The 20,233-nt window shown below is 45.5% G+C and overlaps 1 protein-coding gene across 8 annotated transcripts; it reads left to right on the top strand.

The window, feature by feature from the left end:
• Positions 1-235: 235 nt before the first annotated feature.
• On the top strand, positions 236-19,799 carry TCP11 (t-complex 11). 8 transcript variants are annotated; one of them, XR_005367603.1, is made up of 10 exons: positions 564-724; positions 3,418-3,514; positions 8,931-9,051; positions 16,015-16,235; positions 16,964-17,100; positions 17,383-17,600; positions 17,692-17,873; positions 18,271-18,434; positions 18,934-19,252; positions 19,335-19,799. XR_005367603.1 is itself a non-coding variant. In XM_038553831.1 (9 exons), exons 2-9 carry the CDS (start codon positions 3,486-3,488, stop codon positions 19,596-19,598), a joined length of 1,305 nt encoding a protein of 434 aa, XP_038409759.1. In that variant the 5' UTR covers positions 236-296; positions 3,418-3,485; the 3' UTR covers positions 19,599-19,799. The 8 variants fall into 8 exon arrangements, 6 of the variants coding, with proteins under 6 accessions (XP_038409759.1, XP_038409756.1, XP_038409755.1 ...); XR_005367604.1 differs by having other exon boundaries at positions 19,366-19,507; XM_038553831.1 differs by lacking the exons at positions 564-724; positions 18,934-19,252 and adding an exon at positions 236-296 and having other exon boundaries at positions 19,366-19,799.
• Positions 19,800-20,233: the final 434 nt, after the last annotated feature.

The following is a 20,233-nucleotide window of genomic DNA, read 5'->3' as shown; positions in this document are numbered from 1 at the left end:
GGGTCCCAGCCCCCGGGCGCGCGGCGGAGCGCGGGGCGGCCACGTGACCCCGCCGGTTGCCCGGGAGACGGGCGGCGCTTTGTTCCCCAAGCCCCGACTGTGCCACCCGGCGGCCCGGCGCGGCGGCGGGGGTGCGCGCGGGGTCGGCCCGGGGCCTCCGCGTCGCCGCGCGGCCCCTCGCGGCCCCTCGCGGCCGCCCGCCCCCCGCCGCCGCGCCGCGGGTGGTACGGTCCGGGCCTCCAGGCCGCGCAGCCGCCACGCCTACCCAGAGCCGGCGGCCGGTGGCCCGGGAGGAGGTGAGCGGCGCGGGGCCGGAGCGCCGAGGGCTCCCCCTGCCGCCGGAGCCGCAGCGGGCTCGAGCCGGGGGTCCCGGGCCAGGAGGGCCGCCCCCCGCGCCGCCCCTCGGGCCCCCGCACCCCGCCGCCCGGCTCCCCTGTCCCGCTGGCCCCCGAGCGGCCCCGGAGCCGCCCGCCTGCTCCCGCCGCGTGGCCAGGCCGGGCGCGCCGGGCGGGGCTCCGCACCCGCGGCGGCAGGTGGAGAGCCCCCTTCCCCGACGCCCACGGCGCGTCCTTTCTCCCCAGTCCAGATTCCATCCGCAACATGCCGGACGTCGAGGACAGAATGCCCCTGACGGACCCGGGCGACGCCGAGTGCAGGTCCTGCAGGCCCGAGACCTCCGCCCCGACCCGGGACGGCGCGAGCGGCGTGGAGGACGCCCCCGCCTGTAGGTCCCGCGCGCCCGCCCGCCGCCGCTCCAGGGCGCCAGGGGTGCGGCCGGGCGGAGGGGAGGGGCCTCGGGCCCGGGGTTCGCCCTCGGCCCCGCCCGCCTCCGCTGCCCCCGCCGGGCGTCTGCTCACGGCTCCGGCCTCCCGCTCGGCCCGCGGGGAGCAGTGACCCAGGCGGCCTTACTTGAGTCGGACGGGGTCTGGGGCCCAGTGCGTTCGCAGCCATCCTTGTCGTTTGAGTTTGCAGGTGGAACTTGAGGGTTTTTAGAGACCCCCGGTGATCCCTGATGGGAATCGCTGGGCGCTTCATGGACTCGCAAACGACTGCCCCGGGCTCTAGTATTTCAGCGTTCCTTCGGGTCCCAGGTCTCTTCCATGCTTCCGTAGGTCTGCCCTCCCCGGGACTCCGGCATCCCTCTTACAGCAGTGCCTCTCGCGAACGTAAACAGGCCTCAGTCCGAAGGCCTCTCTCCACAGGCAGAGTTGACCTCTTGAAGATTGAAACGGCAGAAAGTAGTTCAAGGTCCCGGGGCTACGAGGTTGAAGGACACCGGTTTCTCCTGTAGCCGCATGGGGTCGCTGCTGGCTAACAAAATGGCCCCAAAGTGGCACATCGGGTGCCTGAGGATTTATTTAGATGTGAATGAACCTATTGTAGGGTGAAAGCCAATTTTTTGGTAAATACGGTGTAAACGACTTAAGTTCTTAAGCGGCTGTTTAAATGAATCCATAGGCAAAACAGCCCTAAAATGAGTAACGAAATTCCCCCTTTAAATAAAAAGGAATTTGAAATTTTGTAGGTGAGGTTGACTTGGTTCAGTTACTATATATCGTGTTGAAAATTTCTTTGTTCTTGGGATATGGATTTTAGAAATCTACTTTAGTTGTATTTTACCTCTCATTTCTCTTTGGTCCCTCCCCTTCCCTGAATTTTTATAGAGTTGAATAGTACCGTTCTTGTGAGCGGCCAAACCATCTTGTCAAAGGAGGCTCTGGAGTTTGACTTATAGTTGGAAACTGTTTCTGTGGATAATTTTTCCTTCAGTCCTTCAATAAGCTGCTATATCTCAGTTTCCCGTGGAAGATTTTCTTTTATTTCTGATTAATGAAGTAATGGATTGTCTCTTTACATATTTGACTGTGTTTTGCCATTTTAGCTGAAACCAAAGGCTTCCAAGAGGCTTCAAAAACAAAGGGAACTTCAACTGTCCACTTGAGGCTCAGTTCATCTTTATTTTTACCTAAGCAAGGGCTCAGTGGCTTTTTGGTAAATTTTCAATCACTTTTTACCCATAAATTTTTATTTTAATTTCAAAATATTCAACTTTGTTGAAAAGTAAACTAATCAGTGAATGCCCACATTGTTAACATTCTGTGACATTGCACTCTCTCTCTACATATATGTATAATTTTCCTTTCTTACTGAAAGTTGGAGTCATGGCTTCAAAAATGTGATCATGTATCTCCTAAGAATAAAGGCATTCTCATGTAACCTCTTTTCAACAATAACGCTTTTTCCTTTTTTAAATCTTCTTACTTATGGACAATTTAAACATTTACAAAAGTAGACTAGCGTGAGGAACCATGTTTACTCATTACCCAGCTTCAACAATGATCAACTCCATGGTGCATCTTACTTCATCTATATCCCTTCCACATCTCGGAACCAGATACTCTTCTGTGGACAAATTATGAAGCGCTACTGAAAGAGAATGAGAAAATACAATTTACTCTGTGCAGCTTTGTTCCACATACCACGTGGTCCTTATAACTATGTTCTGCCTATTACATGAGAATGCCCTCAGCTGGGTCTTTACTAAGAACTTAAGGCAGTGGTTCCCAAATGCTAGTGCTGGTTTGTGACAAAATTCTTAGCAATATTTAGTGAAAGGAAATAAAGATGCTGTAATGAGTTTTTCCTAAAGCTAAATTGATTCAATGTAAAGGACTACTCTTTATTCTGACAACAGTCCCTTTCTGTTTGTGTGTGTGTGTGGGGGGGGGTTTTGTTTTTTTGGGCAGTTAAGTTCTTCTTTTATGAAATGATGGTAGAGTGGATTTTTTTATTTGCTTATGTGCTTGTCTCACTGTCCAAAGTTGGCAAGTTGTCGGTTGCTCAGAATCTTTTTGGAAATGTTAGTAGCCTGTGAAATTCCAACACCTGGAACTGTTTTCTGAGACCAAGTGACACTGGTGCTGTTCAGTCCCATCTGTATGGAGAATTTAGCTTTCATCAGAGGCAGGACGAGGAAAGTAGAATCAGAATAACCCTAGAGAAATGCTTATTTTTGCAACTCACAAATTATTGTTTCTTTGATGCCTTAATTATTATTTTACTTTTCAAGAGAAAAGCTTGTAATTAGTTTTTGTTATTTGTAAAAGAGATGCTCTGTCTTCCCTTACCACCACACAGCACTACTATGCATCCAGGCCAAGGACTGCTGGCTACTATGTGCTGGAGTACTCTAGGCCCAAAGTTCAGAAAATATAAATGACTAGAACAGTTGAATGAGTTTGTATAAGATCAGTTTGATGAATCTAAATTTGGGGCCTACTCAGAGGGAATCTCTGAATAAAATAGAAATTCAGAATGACTTGTGTCCACTGTAAGTTCTTTTTCTTTTTTTTAATGGAGGTAAAATTGATGTTAACATTAGTTTCAGGTGTTCACCCAAAGTTCTTTCTGTCCCAGGTCTGATAGACACGGTTGATGATGTTTCTAAGCTGAGCAACAAGGTTGGAAAGAATCGTGGTTTGCACATGGAAGAAAAGGTTTCGCCTCCAAGCAGGTACCGGCTCTTCTGATTTTCCCATTTTATTCATCCCGGCATAACTATTTAGCAATAATGGCTTTTGACCAGACTCGAAGCATTTTTATTTAATAATAGTCAAGAAAACCGGGGGGGGGGGGGGGGGGGATATGATGTTTGACTATAAAACTTAAAAGATCTCAACAACTTAAAAAATAATAGTTTTTAGTATTAGAGGGTCAAGAAGCAAATGTTATTTAATGAGTGAATAAGCCAAAGTGATTATTATTGGAATGTTCACTTTGCAGCCCCCATTAATAATAAAACATCAGTCTGATGGATTTCAGATCTTCTCTGATAGATGTGGAGGAAGTAGCCTGAGTAGCTAGCTATTGTGGCCATCAAGTTATCCCAAAACTTAGTGGCTGAAATGGTGTTCATTATTTCACGGTTTCTGTGGGTCAGAGATATGGGCATGGCTTAACGGTGTGCCTCTGGCTCTCGGTTCCCCACGAGGCTGCAGTCAACGTGTTGAGTGTTGGCCAGAGCCTCCTCAGCTCCTTGCCACACTCAGAGTGAGTGAGAGAATAAGGATGTGAGGAGATGGTGCCCAAGACAGAACCCACAGTATTTTTGTTGCCTCATCTCAGAAGTGACATCCCATCACCTTGGCTACATTCTGTTTGCCAGAAGGTAGATGCTAAACCCAGCCCACAACTCCCAGAGATGAGACTATACACCAGCGTGAATACCAGGAATCCTAGATCTTTGGGATTATCCTGTTGGCTGCCTGCCTCATAGTTCCCTCCAGTTACTCTTTTAAGTGACCATAGATGAAGCAGGCACAGATAAAATGTGAATGTTCGAATAGTAGTGTTTTCATTTCTTTTCTTTCCGACTTCATAAGTCAGTTTAATTTATGAATCAGGATCAGAACTCTGTTGATAAATAATGCTCTCCCACCTCCATCAAGCTTTGCTTTGGTTCTTAGTTATATGGAAGGTGTCACAAATAAGAACCATTTAGGAAGTATGAATTCAATGGCTGTGCTGGTTTATTGGTGGTTGAATGGGTAAATTCAGTGTCAGGTTTTAAAAACAGTTCTAATTTCCCACCAGTAGCTACATGAGGGCAGCTCGTGATCATTCGGCTTCCTTGAATGCCTTTGTTATCTGGCAGCAGTTACTAAGTGCTGTTCTCTACCACACTTCATTCCCCTCCTCTCCATGCCCTTGCCTGCTGCCAGCAGGTTGTCCATACCAAGCACAGCTTCTGTGGGACCAGGTTTTCACCTAAACCCACATCCCCTAACGTCTCTGTCACTGCTTAGGTATGTTGTTGACGGCAGGAGAGAAGAGCAAAACTAAAACCGGGAGTGAAGGTCTGCTAAAGGGGTGCTAATGAGGGAGTTGGGGGGGCAGGTAGAGGTGATGAGAGAGGGAGGAATGAACAGAGTAAATAGTACTAGTCAGAGCTGTGTTTTCACATAAGGTAATACAGAATTTAGATCAAGAAAGAGGTTGAAATAGAGTTTGACTCATTTTTGGCAATTGGCTCTCCTTTGTGCAAAGGACAGTGCTAGTGACAATTGCACACTACAAAGGGAAATCCCACATTTGAGCATTCACTCATCAGGCATATATTGAGCACTTATGTGGCGGGCAAAATGCTGGGTGCTGGGGATAGATAGAGATATAGCTATAGATAGATAAGGGACTGTCACCGCTGTCAGGAAGCTTTTGTAGGGGGACAGTTGAATAACAGAAAAAAAAATGATCAGTTCACTCATAGTTGTGTCTATAGAGTCTCATGAGAGTGCTCAATTGCTTAAGGAGGGTCAGAGAAGATCTGCCTAGAGAGGAAGACCTGAGTTGCTTATGAAGACTTGAGTTGATTTTAGAGGAGGAATAGATGCTGTCCAGATGGTCAACATGAGAAAGAATGCTCCTGGTAGAGGAAGCTATGTCAGAGGCAAGAATATGGTATGTTTTTTACAGGTACCTTGGTGTGGCTGAGCATGAAATGTGAGATAGGAGGAGATAAACCAGAGTGGGAGGCAGAGCAGTATCCAGAAGGGTCCTGTAAGTGGTTTTTGCTATGGTGAGGACTTTAAATGAGCGTGGCATCCTGATGAGAATCACACTTTAGAAGTCCTTGGTTTTAGAATGAATTGGTGGAGAACCGATTGAAAAGGGACAAGACTGAAAGCAGGGGGACCAGTGAATGGACTATGGCAGTAGTCCAGGTAAGAGATCATGGAAGGAAGGGATGGATTCCGGAGGCACTTAAGAAGCACGATTTATGAAACTTGGAGATGGATTGGATAGACAGGATGAAGAGAAGAGTTGAGAACAAGTCTAGTACACTTTAGATCATTGGGCAGATTATAGTTGGTTACCTCTGATGAGTGAAAGTGGTGTATTGGGAGAGGAACTTTGACTTTTTGTTTTATTCATCCTCATATTGCTTGTTTTTTGTTTCTTTCACAAGGAGCATGTGTTACTGCTGTATTTTTTTTTAAGGGGGATGTTTAATTCAAGAAAACCAGTAGCTACTTGGCAATGACTAGGTACAGACTTGTACTTTTCAAATGCTTCTTTTTCTTCTTACAACTCTCACCTGTAGACAAGAAACATTTTAATAAACTTTGAGAGGAAAATTCTTGTCATTTCTTTTTTTAAATTAATACACATTAAATGGGGATCCCTGGGTGGCGCAGCGGTTTGGCGCCTGCCTTTGGCCCAGGGCGCGATCCTGGAGACCCGAGATCGAATCCCACATCAGGCTCCCGGTGCATGGAGCCTGCTTCTCCCTCTGCCTATGTCTCTGCCTCTCTCTCTCTCTCTCTCTCTGTGTGACTATCATAAATAAATAAAAATTAAAAAAAAACACATTAAATGTTTAGTTTTTAAATTTTCTATTAACATATTTTCAATTTAGTTAACATATAGTGTATTATTAGTTTCAGAGGTAGAGTTTAGTGATTCATCAGTTGAGCATATAATACCCAATGCTCATTTCCTCAAGTGCTTGTCACCCAATTACCCCAATCCCCCACCCACCAGACACATTTTTAAAAGTAGTTTTGTTTTACAGAAAAATCAGAAAGTACAGAGTTCCCACACACCCCTCCCTCTGCAGCACACAGATTCCCTCATTGTTTACGTCTTGCAGTAAGTCATTTATCATAGTTGGTGATCCTAGTATTAATATGTTATTATTAACTCAAGTCCATAGTGTACATTAGAGTTCGTTTTTTGTATATTTTGTGGGTTTTTTTTACAAATGTATAATGTTATGTATTCATCATTTTTGTATCCAAAGCAGTGATTTCACTGTCCTAAAAATCTCCTGTACACCTTTTTCTTCCTGCCCCATGATTCCTCAGCAACCACTGATCTTTTTACTGTTTCCATTGATTCCCAGAATGTCCTATAATTAGAATCTTACAGTATGTAGCCTTTTCAGGTTGGCTTCTTTCATTTAGCAGTATGCATTTAAGATTCTTCTGTGTCTTTTTGGGGCTTGATGGTTCATTTCTTTTTAATGCTGAATAATATCCCATTATCCAGATATACCACAGTTTATTTACCACTCACCTACAGGATGACATCTTGGTGGCTTCCAAGTTTTGGAAATTATGAATAAAACTGGTCTAAACCTCCCTGTGCAAGTTTTTGGGTGGATATAAGTTTTCACCTCATTTGCTCAAATACAAAGGACAATTGCTAGACCATATGACAAGAGTATGTTTAATTTTCTAAGAAACTGCCAAACTGGGATGCCTGGGTGGCGCAGCGGTTGGGCACCTGTCTTAGGCTCAGGTCGTGATCCCGGGATCTAGGATTGAGTCCTGCATTGGGCTCCCTGCATGGAGCCTGCTTCTTCCTCTGCCTGTGTCTCTGCCTGTCTGTGTCTCTCATGAATGAATGAATGAATGAATGAATGAATAAATCTTTTAAAAAAAGAAAAGAAACGAAACTGCCAAACTGTCTTCCAGAGTGGCTGTACCATTTTGCATTTCCCCCAGCAATGAGTTAGAGTTCCTAGAATTGCTCCATATCCTCACCAGCATTTTGGTGGTGTCAGTATTTTGATCGGGGCAGTCTCATAGGCTTATATGGGTATGTCATTGTTATTTTAACTTGCAGTTCCCTGATGACAAGATGTTGAACATCTTTCATATGCTTATTTGCCATCTGTATGATGACTTTGGTGAAGTGTCTGTTCAGAGCTTTCCCCATTTTAAAAATTGAGTTGTTTTCTTCTTGCTGAGTCTTAAGACTCAGTATTTTGGATATTGGGTCTTTTTTTTTTTTTTTTTAAAGATCTTATTTATTTATTCATGAAAGACAGAGAGAGAGAGGCAGAGACACAGGCAGAGGGAGAAGCAGGCTCCATGCAGGGAGCCTGATGTGGGACTCCATCCCAGGTCTCCAGGATCAGGCCCTGGGCTGAAGGCGGCGCTCAATCGCTGAGCCACCCAGGCGTCCCTTGTTGTTGTATTTAAAACGTCACTGCCAAACCCAAGGTCACCTACTTTTCTCCTGTGTTGTCATCTACATTTTACATGTAGGTCTGGGATCTATCTGTGGAAGCTATAAGATACATTTTTTTTGTTTGTTTATGGAGATCCACTTGTTCTAGCACCACATGCTGAAGAGCCTATCCTGTCTAAATTGAATTGCCTTTTGCTTCTATTTTTTATTTTATTTAAAGATTTTATTTGTTCATGAGAGACACAGAGAGAGAGCAGAGACACAGAGGGAGAAGCAAGCTCCCTGCAGGGAACCCGATGCAGGACTCGATCTCAGGACCCGGGATCACCCCCTGAGCTTAAGGCAGATGCTCAACTGCCTGAGCCACCCAGGCATCACTATTTTTTTTTTTAAAGGAGAAGAGATAACATCTTTCTGGCCTCCATCACTGGCTACCTGGTAGTGCCACTACGATTGGGAATACAGGAGGGACAGGTTTGGAAGGGGAAGATACTGAATTGAGTTTTAGACCTGCTGATTTGGAAGTACCTGTGGATATTTCAGTATTAGCAAGGAAGGAGAATCCTTTTCCAGATTTTAGGACTATAAGAGAATAAAAGATCCTTTAGTTTCTTGCTGTATGTATGCATAAATGGAAACTAAGTCATGTATTATCTAGCCTAGTTGCAAAGTCGGTACTAAAGCTGGCTTGACCTCTCTTGAGGGTTCTTCCTGCTGCAGAGGGAGGGCTGCTTGGAATCATGAGAAGCCCTCTTGAGAGCTTTCACTAATGTGCTTGGCATCCAGGTCTGACCCCAGCTTGTTCAACTTTGCTGCGGCCCAAACATAGTTCCTGGCCTTTTCCTGTCAGTGTGATTGTCTTTGTCATATCAAATATGTTTATTTGGGTCTTGGGAGAGAATGACCTTATAACAGTTTTTAGAGAAAGTAATTTGCTCATTTAACCCTCTTTACAGTTTGGAAGATAAGGTCAAGGAGACCATGCACAATGCCTTTTGGAACCATCTCAAAGAGCAATTGTCAGCTACTCCCCCAGACTTCAGCTGTGCTCTTGAACTTCTGAAAGAAATTAAAGAGGTGAGTGACCGATCTTCCATCTGTAGATGTAAATTTCCTACACATCCCCAAGGTCATTGGGTGGCAGTGGCTAACAGATCCAACCTGAACACAGTCCAGGACTCAGTCAGAGTCTCATCAGTAGACAGAAATCACACAGTAGTTTCAACATAAAAATGATTATAACATGGAATCAAAGAAACAAGAGCTTTGAGCTAATAAAAAGCAAAGAAAACTCTAAAGTGTGCTAAAATATCAGAGAGGAGGAAGATACACCCTACCCCTAGGGCTGCGATAGAACACTCACAGCAGTGTTTGGGAGGGTGTGGGTGTGTTGCTTCTGCCCATCCTGCGCTGCAGGATCTGGTGCTGGGACAGCTGCCTGTGCAGGCGGAGCCTGGCACTGGACAAGTAGCCACTTGCCCTGCAGGAGCTGAACACACTGGTGAAGGTGCTCAGGCTGCAGGAGCCAGCCACAGGCAAAGCCACACACCCATTTTGCAGAACGCGAAGTGAGTATTGCAGAACCGTGAAGAGAAGCTCTTGCCTCTTCCAATGTCTTTGTAGTATGTGGTGGGCACACCCTAGGGTGACCCCCCAGTGATCCACACCTTTGTATATAGTCCGCTCTCCTTGAGTGTGGATGAGATCTATAATTTGCCTCTAACCAATATGCAAGGGTGCTGAGATGCTGCTCCTAGAAATACATTTCGCTAGGTGAGACTCTGTCTTAGCCGACTGGAGAAACTCTCTTGCTGGCCTTGAAGAAGTGGATGGGTGTATAGTGAACTGCCTCTGGAGAGGGTCATGGGGCAGGGAAATGCACGGCCTGTAGGATCTGACAGCAGCATCCATCCAGCAAGTCTGCTGTAACGAACTGTGCCATTTGAATGAGCTTGGTAGCAGAGTCCTACCCAGTCAAGCTTCCCAGTGAGAATGTACCTCAGCCAACACCTTGACAACACCTTGCGGGATGCGGGACAGAGGGCCAAGTTAAACCATGCCTGGGCTCCTGCCCCACAGAAATTGTGAGATAAATGTATGTGCTGTGGTAAACCTGTTTATTATTTTATTTTATTTTATTTTATTTTATTTTATTTTATTTTATTTTAATTTAATTTAATTTAATTTAATTTAATTTTATTTTATTTTATTATTTTATTATTTTATTTATTTTTTAACCTCTCCGTTTATAGTAATTTGTTATACAGCCCAGAAAACTACTAGTGCCCTCTACAGATTAAACTTAACCATTGTGCCACCTGGTAAAGAAAAGATATTGCAAGGGCTTCATTTTCTCAGAGCAGAGACATGAATGATGAATTTGGAATTGAGAGACAGTTGATAACTGTCACATTCCCCTCTGCTGGCTGCTCAGCTTCTGTATGCACCTGTCCACACGCATTTCAGTTTATGAAAAGATCTCTATTTCTGCCTGCTAAGATGCAGTTGTCTTTCCAGACATTTCCTCATTTTCATTCTTTCCAGAAAATGAGGAGACTCACGGTCCCAACAGTTGCTGTGTCTTTTGTTATCAAATTCAGAGTGCCACCAAATATTCTGTTACTTAAAGTCTAAATTGTACAGTTAGCTTACAACAACCAATCTGTAAAATAATAGTGGGAAGAGGAGGAGAGAAGAAAGTGGTTAACGTGTACAGATAAACCTGTGCCTGTGACAGGCAAAGAGAAAACTTGTAGTCATCATTTCTGTAATTGGTCACAAGTCTATGGTGGATATCCATGGCTTCCTTCTACTTTTTATTCCATATTTCCCTTGCCCTCAGCCCAAGCCTTAGCTGGGTTGGATGTCTTTATATGGTGAAGTGACCCAAACCTTCACTGCCAAAGAGTCTGAGTCCTTAAGCATTTTGCTGTTGTTTGTTTGCTGTGGTTTTCCATTAACTTTTGTTACTGGATGTGAAAGCACTGAAAGAAACCTAAGAGAATCATCTTGCCTTCATTGTGTAGCATCAACCTGGTTTCTCCTTCATACTCAGGATCATGTTTTTTTAAAAAGATTTTATTGACTTATTCATGAGAGACACAGAGAGAGAAGCAGAGACACAGGCAGAGGGAGAAGCAGAGCTCCATGCAGGGAGCCCAATGTGAGACTTGATCCCGGGAGCCCTGAGCCAAAGGCAGAAACCCAACCGCCAAGCCACCCAGGTGTCCCCATACTCAGGATCATTTACTCTCACCTGTAGAATAATCCCTTTTTCACCATATTGGTTCAGTGGTATAAGGAGCACAGAATGAACATATGCAGTCTCATCTTCTAATTCACTGGGACCAGTGCAAGCATTCCTCCCAAATCAGCAAAGCCTAAAGTTGGCAAGATGGGCAACAAAAATTCTGCAGAGAGGTTATTAAGTATAATAGTAAAAGGAACCAGTCCTCTTTCCACCCCTAGATTCCTAGGACCCTGTTTTCTGGCTTTGGGAAACTGTACCATGGAATGGCCTTTGATTCAAAGAATATATTGCATCTTATAAGATAGAACCTCTTCTTTTCAAGATATTGTCCCTCAACTCATGCTGTAATAGAGTCTTCAATAAGCCATTCCACTTTTCAGTTAAGGCCTGTTGATTCAAGGGGTATGAACCCATTGCTGTATTTCCTGTGTTATAAAGTGCTCTGTGATCAGGGGCAATGGTATGGGGCATGCCGAGACGGTGGATCAGGCAGTCTGTAAGTACACAGATGTTGGTGCTGATAGAAGCATTGCAGAGAGAGAAGACAAATCCATATCCAAAATATATATCTGTTACAGTGAGAGTGACTGCTGCCTCCATAGTGGTAGAAGGTCCAAAGAAGTCATCTGCCACTAGGTGGCTGGCTCATCCTTCCTGGGGAATGGCTTAGTCATTTGTGTTTTTTAGGATTTTTTAAATTGTAAACATACATAAAATTTTTACCGTTTTAATTATTATTTTCTTTTTAAAGTAGGCTCCGTGACCAACGTGGGGATTGAACTCATGACCCTGAGATCAAGAGCTTTAGGCTCTACCAATTGAGCTAGCCAGACACCCCACCATTTTAATTATTTCTCAGTGTTAAAATTCAGTGGCATTAAGTACATTCACAATGTTTTGTGACCATCATACTATCCATTTCCAGAACGTTCTTCTCTTCCCAAGCAGAAACTGTACCCATTAACAGTAACTCTTCATTCTCTTCTTCCTCCGGAGTCTGGTATCCTCCATTATACTTTTGTGTCTGTGTGCTTGACTACCCTAGGTACCTCCTATAAGGGGAATTGTATGATATTTGTCCTTTTGTATATGGCAGATTTCACTTTAGTATAATGTTTTCAAGGTTCATCCCTGTTGTCAGCATGGGTCAGAATTTCATTCCTCTTTATGACCCCATAAAATTCCATTGTATGGAGATATTCTGTGTTTTGTTTACCCATTTATCTGTTGATGGATGTTTGTGTCGTTTTCACATTTTTGCTATTGTGAGTAATACTGCTATGAATATTTGTGTGCAAGTTTTTGTTTGAACGCCTGTTTTCTGCTCTTTTGGGTATATACCAAGGGGTGCCATTGCTGAATTTGAGAAACTACAGTGGCTGCGCCGCTTTACATTCCTGCCAGCAAGGTATAAGGGTTCCAGTTTTTCCCACGTTTTCCCCAATGCTTTTTTTCTCTTATCATTATAGCCATCTTAGTGGCTATGAAGTGGAATCTCACTGTGGTTTAGGTCTGCACTTCCCTGATGGGTGGTTAATGGTGTTGAGCATCTTTCCCTGTGCTTATTGCCCAAGGTCTGCCATCTTTGGAGAAAGGTTGACTCAAGCCCTTTGTCAACCTTTTTTTTTTTTTTTTTAAGATTTTATTTATTTATTCATGAGAGACACAGAGAGAGGCAGAGACACAGAGAGGGAGAAGCAGGCTCCACACAGGGAGCCCAATGTGGGACTCGATCCAGGTCTCCAGGATTATGCCCTGAGCCAAAGGCAGTGCTAAACCACTGAGCCACCCAGGAATTCCCCCCCCCCCCCCCCCCCCCCGCCTTGTCCATTTTTAAATGAGGTTGTTTGTCTTTTGTTGAGTTGTAAGAGTTCTTTATATATTCTATTCAAGGAAAGTAGCCCCTTGTTAGGTAAGTGATTTGCAAATATATTCTCCCATTCTGTGGGTAGTCTTTTCACTCTCTTGATAGTTTCTTGGGCACAAAAGTTTTATTTCTGATGAAGCCCAGTTGATCCAGCCTGTTCCTTCTGCCTTTGGTGTCCTGTCTTACCAGATCCAGGATTATGAAGATTTATCCCTTTATTTTCTTTGAAGAGTTTTAGAATTTTAGCTCCTCTGTTTAGATCTTTGATCCATTTTGAGCTTTTTTTTTTTTTAAATTTTTATTTATTTATGATAGTCACAGAGAGAGAGAGAGAGAGAGAGGCAGAGACACAGGCAGAGGAGAAGCAGACTTTTGCACCGGGAGCCTGACGTGGGATTCCATCCCGGGTCTCCAGGATCGTGCCCTGGGCCAAAGGCAGGGGCCAAACCACTGCACCACCCAGGGATCCCCCATTTTGAGCTATTTTTTAAAATAAGATGTTAGATAAGGGTCCAACTTCAACTTTTTTTTAAGATTTTATTTATTAATTCATTCATGAAAGACACAGAGAGGGGCAGAGACACAGAGAGGGAGAAGCAGGCTCCACGCAGGGAGCCCAATGTGGGACTCGATCCCGGGTCTCCAGGATCTCGCCCTGGCACCTCCAGGCAGGTCTAAACCGCTGAACCACCCAGGGATCCCCCAACTTCAACTTTTAAAAAAATATTAATTTACTTATTTTAGAGAGTAGGGAAGGGGCAGAAGGAGGAAGAGGGGAAAAGTCTTAAGCAGACTCCATGCTTAGCACAGAGCCCAATGCTAGGCTTGATCTCATGACCCAGAGATCACAACCTGAGTTGAAGCCAACTCGCAGCTGACCCACCCGACTTCATTCTTTTGCATGGATAACTACCCAGTTTATTCACCATTTGTTGAAGATACTGTCCTTTTTCCATTGAATGGTCTTGGCATTGTTTAAAAACATTTGACCATATCTCCAGGTTTTATTTCTGGGCTTCCTATTCTGTTCTTCTGTTCTGTAGATCTGTCCTATTCCAGTATATGCTTGGTCACCTTTGGGCCATTTCATCTGGTAATAGATTGCTGTGGGCCGGGCCTAATCTTATGGTTAGGTAGGCTGGACAACACATAGTTCCTCATGGAAAGCTCAGGCCACGTGGCCACCCATGTCGTATGTGAGGTGTTTACTTCTACAGAAGCCCAGGAGCAAGCCAGAAACTATTTCTCAAAAGGCAAACCATGATTGGCAGAAAAAGGCATAGATTTGCTCTAAATTCCTAAAGGTCTTGTTGTGATGCTCTCTTTGGAACCTGCCAGAGGCTGTATTACAGCAACCTTACTTGCCGCAGACACTGTAAGTATCATTGAACCTGCTGGATTATAAAGCCCAAATGGCAGAGCCTACTTTTGCTCTGGTTCCCACTTGAAACTGGAAACCTTTTGAGTGACTCTAAATGAGTTCTGCAGGAGTAAACTCAAAGGTGGCCTATGTTGCCTCAAAAACCCAGAAAGGCCTACAAGTATTGTGCCTCTTCTTTCATGGTAGGTGGTCTGAGGTACAGCAAGTTGACTCAGCTTGGAGGGGGATAGCTTGACAAGGTGCAGACCACTGAAGCTCTGGCACCTTCACTGAGGTGAGAGGCTGCTGACATTTTGTGGGGATTATCTGCCATCCTGTAATTTGCACATTTCCCTAAGGCATCTAAGGTACTTGCTACTCGTGCTACTCATGCTCATCAGAGCCAGTGGATATATGGCCTTTGAGTCAGGCCTCACCCGTGGTACGATACGATTTTGTATCAGTCAGGGTCCGATCAGGAGAAGGAACCCACACTTTGCTTCTGAGTGAAGCAAAGCTGCAGCAGCATAGGTGGTGCCACAGAGGAGCTCACCAGAGCCCAGGCAGGGGGACCTCTCCCTTGGGCAGTTTCTCTTTAGCACCCTCTATTAACAAAACTTAACCTCATGCCAGCCAGCAAGGGAAAAACAGATGAAGGGCTTGGCTCTGTTACCATTGCGTAGGCCCTGAAGGAGGGTAGAGTTGGCACAGAGGGCCTTCGACTGCTAACCGGTGAGCTGCACCATTTTAAATAGTGCAGAGAAACTTGTATTTAAGATGAAGTGAAACAGCTGGGAATCCTGCTCTGACCACACAGTAGTCCATTCAATTAAAAACAACTGGTAACTGGACCACACCACTGCATCCCCCGGCATGGTGTTACTGAGGCACAGAAATGAATAAGAGAGTCTCTCTTCACAGGGAGCTTATGTTTTGGAGTTAAAAGGCTATTTCCAATGCCTCTTAACTGGTCCTTGGCCTATTTCATCCTTGCCATTTGAAGTAAAATAATCTTTAAAAATGCCTGCTTTGGGGCATGTGGGTGGCTCAGTCAGGTAGGCGTGTGACTCTTGCTTTCAGCTCAAGTTATGATCTCAGGTCATAAGATCAAGCCCCATGTCAAGCCCCACACTCTGCAAAGTCTGCTTGAGATTCTCACTCACTCTCTCTCTCTGCCCCCCTTCCCCTAAGCACTTGCTCTCTCAAACAAATAAATAATAAAGCAAACCCACCTTTTAAAATTAAGAGCACCTCATCACCATGTGATATGTGTATTTTATATTTGTTGTACTTTGCATTTCTTTTTTCCACATTCCTTGATTTTACTTATCTCTTCATCTCATTCTGCCTAGAAAATGATGCACTGTGGTTGTACTGACCTAAAGCCCTGAACTATCATTGGCCTCTCAACAAAGATAAATAATATTCTCGGGAAAATTTAGTGACCCTGCTTCTCGGTTCCTAAGAGACAGGCTGATGCCCTTGGCTAAAGGGGTTGTGCGTTAGAGAAGGTTTGGGGCTCCACACAGAGTGCAACTCCCTCTGACTTTCTTTCTTGGGCAGATCTTGCTCTCACTGCTGTTACCACGCCAGAGCCGCCTAAGAAGTGAGATTGAAGAAGCACTGGATACAGAGCTCCTCAATCAGAAAGCAGAACATGGAGCCCTGAATGTCCCTCATCTCTCTAAGTACATTCTCAACATGATGACTTTGCTGTGCGCACCAGTTCGAGACGAAGCAGTACAGAATCTAGAGAACATTACGGACCCTGTTCGGTTGCTGAGGTGTGAAACTTGGCTGCTGTCCTTGGAAACCTGCCTCAGCCCCTGGGCCAGGAAAAGCAGGGCCAGACACTCAATTACAACCCCTGTCTTGGCTGGCTCTTCCCTCCTGAAGACCTGAGCATTGTTCTTTGCTCTTCACTGACCTGTTAGCTTCTTTTTTTGTCCCAAAGATGGCCTTAGGTTGGTCAGGCCTCCTGTAGAACATCATATCATAAAACGTTAGAGTATGTGATCCTTCCAAGGTATTCAAATACCCTGTCCCCACATTTTCTCATTGCAGTTTATACAGCATGAGGGGACAGGGATGGGAGGCTATCCCTACTTAATAACTGTAGGAACCAAGACCCAGAAAATTAGAAGAAGGGTGGGGGGACAAGCGATTGGCCTAGAAATTGCTTCAGATACAGCATCACCTATAATCCCTCTTTCCAGACAGATTAATTAGCACGCGGGTGTGTTTCCTTTCTCTGACTCTACCTTTTAAAAAGACGATAGAATCATCCTGTGGAAAGAGAGCTAGCCTGGAGGCTTCAAGTTCCAGAGACCTCTCTGTTCCTTGCTCTGCCATCACTTACTCTGGGGCCTCGGGTCCACAGAGCCATCTTTTGTAAATTTAGGAGATGGGACTAATTTTCAAGCCCCTTCTAACCCTGGAATACAGTGATTTAATGACACTTCCCTCTCGCTGGATTTCCTTTCATGGTATATTTTATTTTCTTTTATGTCAGAGGGATCTTCCAGGTTCTGGGGCTGATGAAAATGGACATGGTGAACTACACTATCCAGAGCCTTCAGCCTCACCTGCAGGAACATTCCATCCAGCACGAACGGGCTACGTTCCAGGAACTCCTCAATAAACAGCCAAGTATGTAAATAACTTGAGGGCAGAAGTGAGAAGATGTGATCTTGTTTGGATCTGGCTTCTGTGATGTTAGAGAATACTCTGTCTCTTGGGAACAGAAAATTTCTTCCTCAGGTGGGGTTGGGGTAGGGGAGACGGAAGAGTTGTCTAAGACAAACCACTCCCCCTTCCCCCCAACCAAAGCATTTATTTATTGACCAGGAGCAGATCTTGAAAAGAACGTTAGTCTTGAAGCTTTAGGAACATGGATGCTGAAGATGCCTGCCCACCCTCTTCCTACCCTAGGTCTCCTAGATCACACCACCAAGTGGCTGACCCAAGCAGCAGCAGACCTCACCATGCCACTCCCGACTTGCCCCGACACTTTGGACTCCACCAGTATGGCCTCCTCCTCCCCGAACGAGGCAGTCAGCAGCCCAGAGCCCCTTAGCCCTACAATGGTGCTATCGCAGGGTTTCCTGAACCTCCTTCTCTGGGACCCGGAAAATGAAGAGTTCCCTGAGGTAGGCCTGTGGAGGGCATCCCCTGACAGTGTACTCGGCACTCCCTCATGACTCTCCCCTCCTGACGGCCTCTCCTTCCTGGCTTCCCCAGACACTGCTGATGGACAGGACCCGGCTGCAGGAGCTGGAGTCTCAGTTGCACCAGTTGACCATCCTGGCCTCAGTTCTGCTAGTGGCCAGTAGTTTCTCAGGCAGTGTTTTGTTTGGCTCACCTCAGTTTGTGGATAAGCTGAAACATATAACCAAAGACCTGATGGAGGAGTTTAAGTCCAGGTGAGCTGCATGGATTTTTGGTGACAGTAGGACCAATGACCATGGAAAATGTCCAAGAAAGTCTTAAAAATGTATATATACACATATATAAATAAATTCCACAGGGCTGAAGAATTGAGTGGACACCAAACTCTTACCCAGAGTTGATTTTATAATTTATCTTGTTTTCTAAGAAGTAGAACATGGTATCATATATAGAGAGTAGTCAGGATCTGGAGCATAGCAGTGAGGAGGGTGAACCTACCTACTTACAGGGACTGGGGTGAGGGCAGGGAGATGACTGAGAGTCTCCCTCAAATGGGCCCAGCTTTTGGCATGGAGCTTCCCCGGCTCTGTGGCTCTGGGTCTGTGGCATTGCCATCTGCTGGGTCCCAGCTTACTCTCCTTCATGGTCTAGGCCTGAGGAGGCTCTGCAGACTGTGAGTGAACAGGTGTCTCAGGAAATCCATCAAAGCCTCAAGAACATGGGCCTTGCTGCTCTGAGCAGTGACAACACAGCATCTCTGATAGGACAGCTCCAGAACATTGCCAAGAAGGAAAATTGTGTCCGCAGTGTCATTGGTGAGCGTGACCATGGAAGTGGTGAGAGTGTTTTGGGGAGAGGTAGATCCCATCCCTGGAAGTCAGTTACTGAACCATTTAATGATAGAAAGCATGATTACTAGACAAGTCACTTGTTTAGGCTTTAGTTTTTTCAAAATGCTGGGTTGAAAATATATTTCTTTCAGTTTATTTTTTTAAAGATTTTATTTATTTATTAGTGAGACACACAGAGAGAGAGAAAGAGAGAGAGAGAGGCAGAGACACAGGTAGAGGGAGAAGCAGGCTTTATGCAGGGAGCCCGATGTGGGACTCGATCCGGGGTCTCCAGGATCATGCCCTGGACTGAAGGCAGTGCTAAACCGCTGAGCCACCGGGGCTGCCCTGTTTCTTTCAGTTTAAAGACTGATTCTGGTTCTAAGGAATGTTTGCACCCAGGATTCATGACTTCTGGGTATGACATCCTGTTCAACCAACCTGGTTAAGTCATCCCTGGCCTTCTGGGTCATTTTCTGATTAGTCCAAGACATGACATAGCCCTCACCTACCAGCAACAAGAAACTGATGCTGAATCAGCTAGAGGACATGTTCCTGCAGCAAGGACTCATCCCTGTTGGAATGGACGGCATGAACCTGACCTTGCTCTTAACCTCAGCCATCCAAAGCATCAGTCTAAGATCCTTCATGTTAGATACTCACTCAAGATCTACTGGTGGAAGCTTAAGTCATCTTTTGACTAGTCAGGAATTTACTAGCCCACTAGTCTGTGACCTTTGCTTTGTCCTTGGGAGCTAGATAGCATCCCCCTTCTGGAGCAACACAAATTTCCTTATCTCCAGGTGAGTGGGTAGGCTAGTGAATATCTTGGTTAACTTAGAACTTGAGTGAGTGGAGTGTAGAGGCTGTGTTGCTTCCTGAAAGTTGTTTGCTCACTGTCTTATCCTGCTCATAGATCAGCGGATCCACCTGTTTCTCAAATGCTGTTTGGTCCTCGGTGTGCAGAGATCTCTCTTAGACCTCCCTGGAGGCCTCACTGTCATCGAAGCAGAACTGGCGGAACTAGGCCAAAAGTTTGTCAGCCTAACGCATCACAATCAGAAAGTGTTTGGCCCCTACTACACAGAGATCCTAAAAACCCTCGTCCCTCCAGCCCAGGCCCTGGACACAGAGGTGGAGTCCATCTGAATGCACCAGCTCAAAGCCCTGGCCCCTGGATCCCAGGAGAGAAGCTCATCGTTCTCTGGGGTGGCTGACCAGTGACCGTCAGAGCAGGAAGCCCTCCTCCCTCCTGCAGCTGGCACACCAGGGCTGTAGCAAGCAGCGTGTAAATACCCGCTGGCCCAAACTCCCTTACTAATAAACTTCTGAACCCCAGGCAAACCTCCACTCCTCCTGTGCTGTGGCTGTGTCTGGGCCCTGTGCCCTGAGCCCCCGACTAGCCGAGAAGCCAGAAGACCCCCAGTCTTCCTCCACGGGCTGGGCACTCCCTCTGGCATGTGGAGCTGAGAAGCTGAGACACCCAGGCCCTAGTGTTCTTAAGGGTAAAACATTTATCTCAGGGCTCTGAGAAGCCTGTAGAGGTATCCAAAGTGTGAGTATAAGGGCTTCTCTGAAAGCCAGAAATTCATTTTGTCCAGTTCAGCTCAGGATTGGGCATGTGAACAAAGTTTTTGGAAACTTCATTTCTAGGACCAGATTCCCCTGAAGGTTTCCAATGATGCAGCAAGAAATCAAGAAATAGTAAGAGGCTCAGCTGCTGCTTCTGTGGGTGGATCTGTGGGGAGCAAGAGCAGGGGCGCAGACTAAGGGCACAGGAATGG

This window comes from Canis lupus, chromosome 12, assembly GCF_011100685.1.
Source record: "Canis lupus familiaris isolate Mischka breed German Shepherd chromosome 12, alternate assembly UU_Cfam_GSD_1.0, whole genome shotgun sequence".
Lineage (NCBI taxonomy): Eukaryota > Metazoa > Chordata > Mammalia > Carnivora > Canidae > Canis > Canis lupus.
Note: the sequence above shows the minus strand (reverse complement) of the source record. Positions and strands in the feature narration are given on the sequence as shown.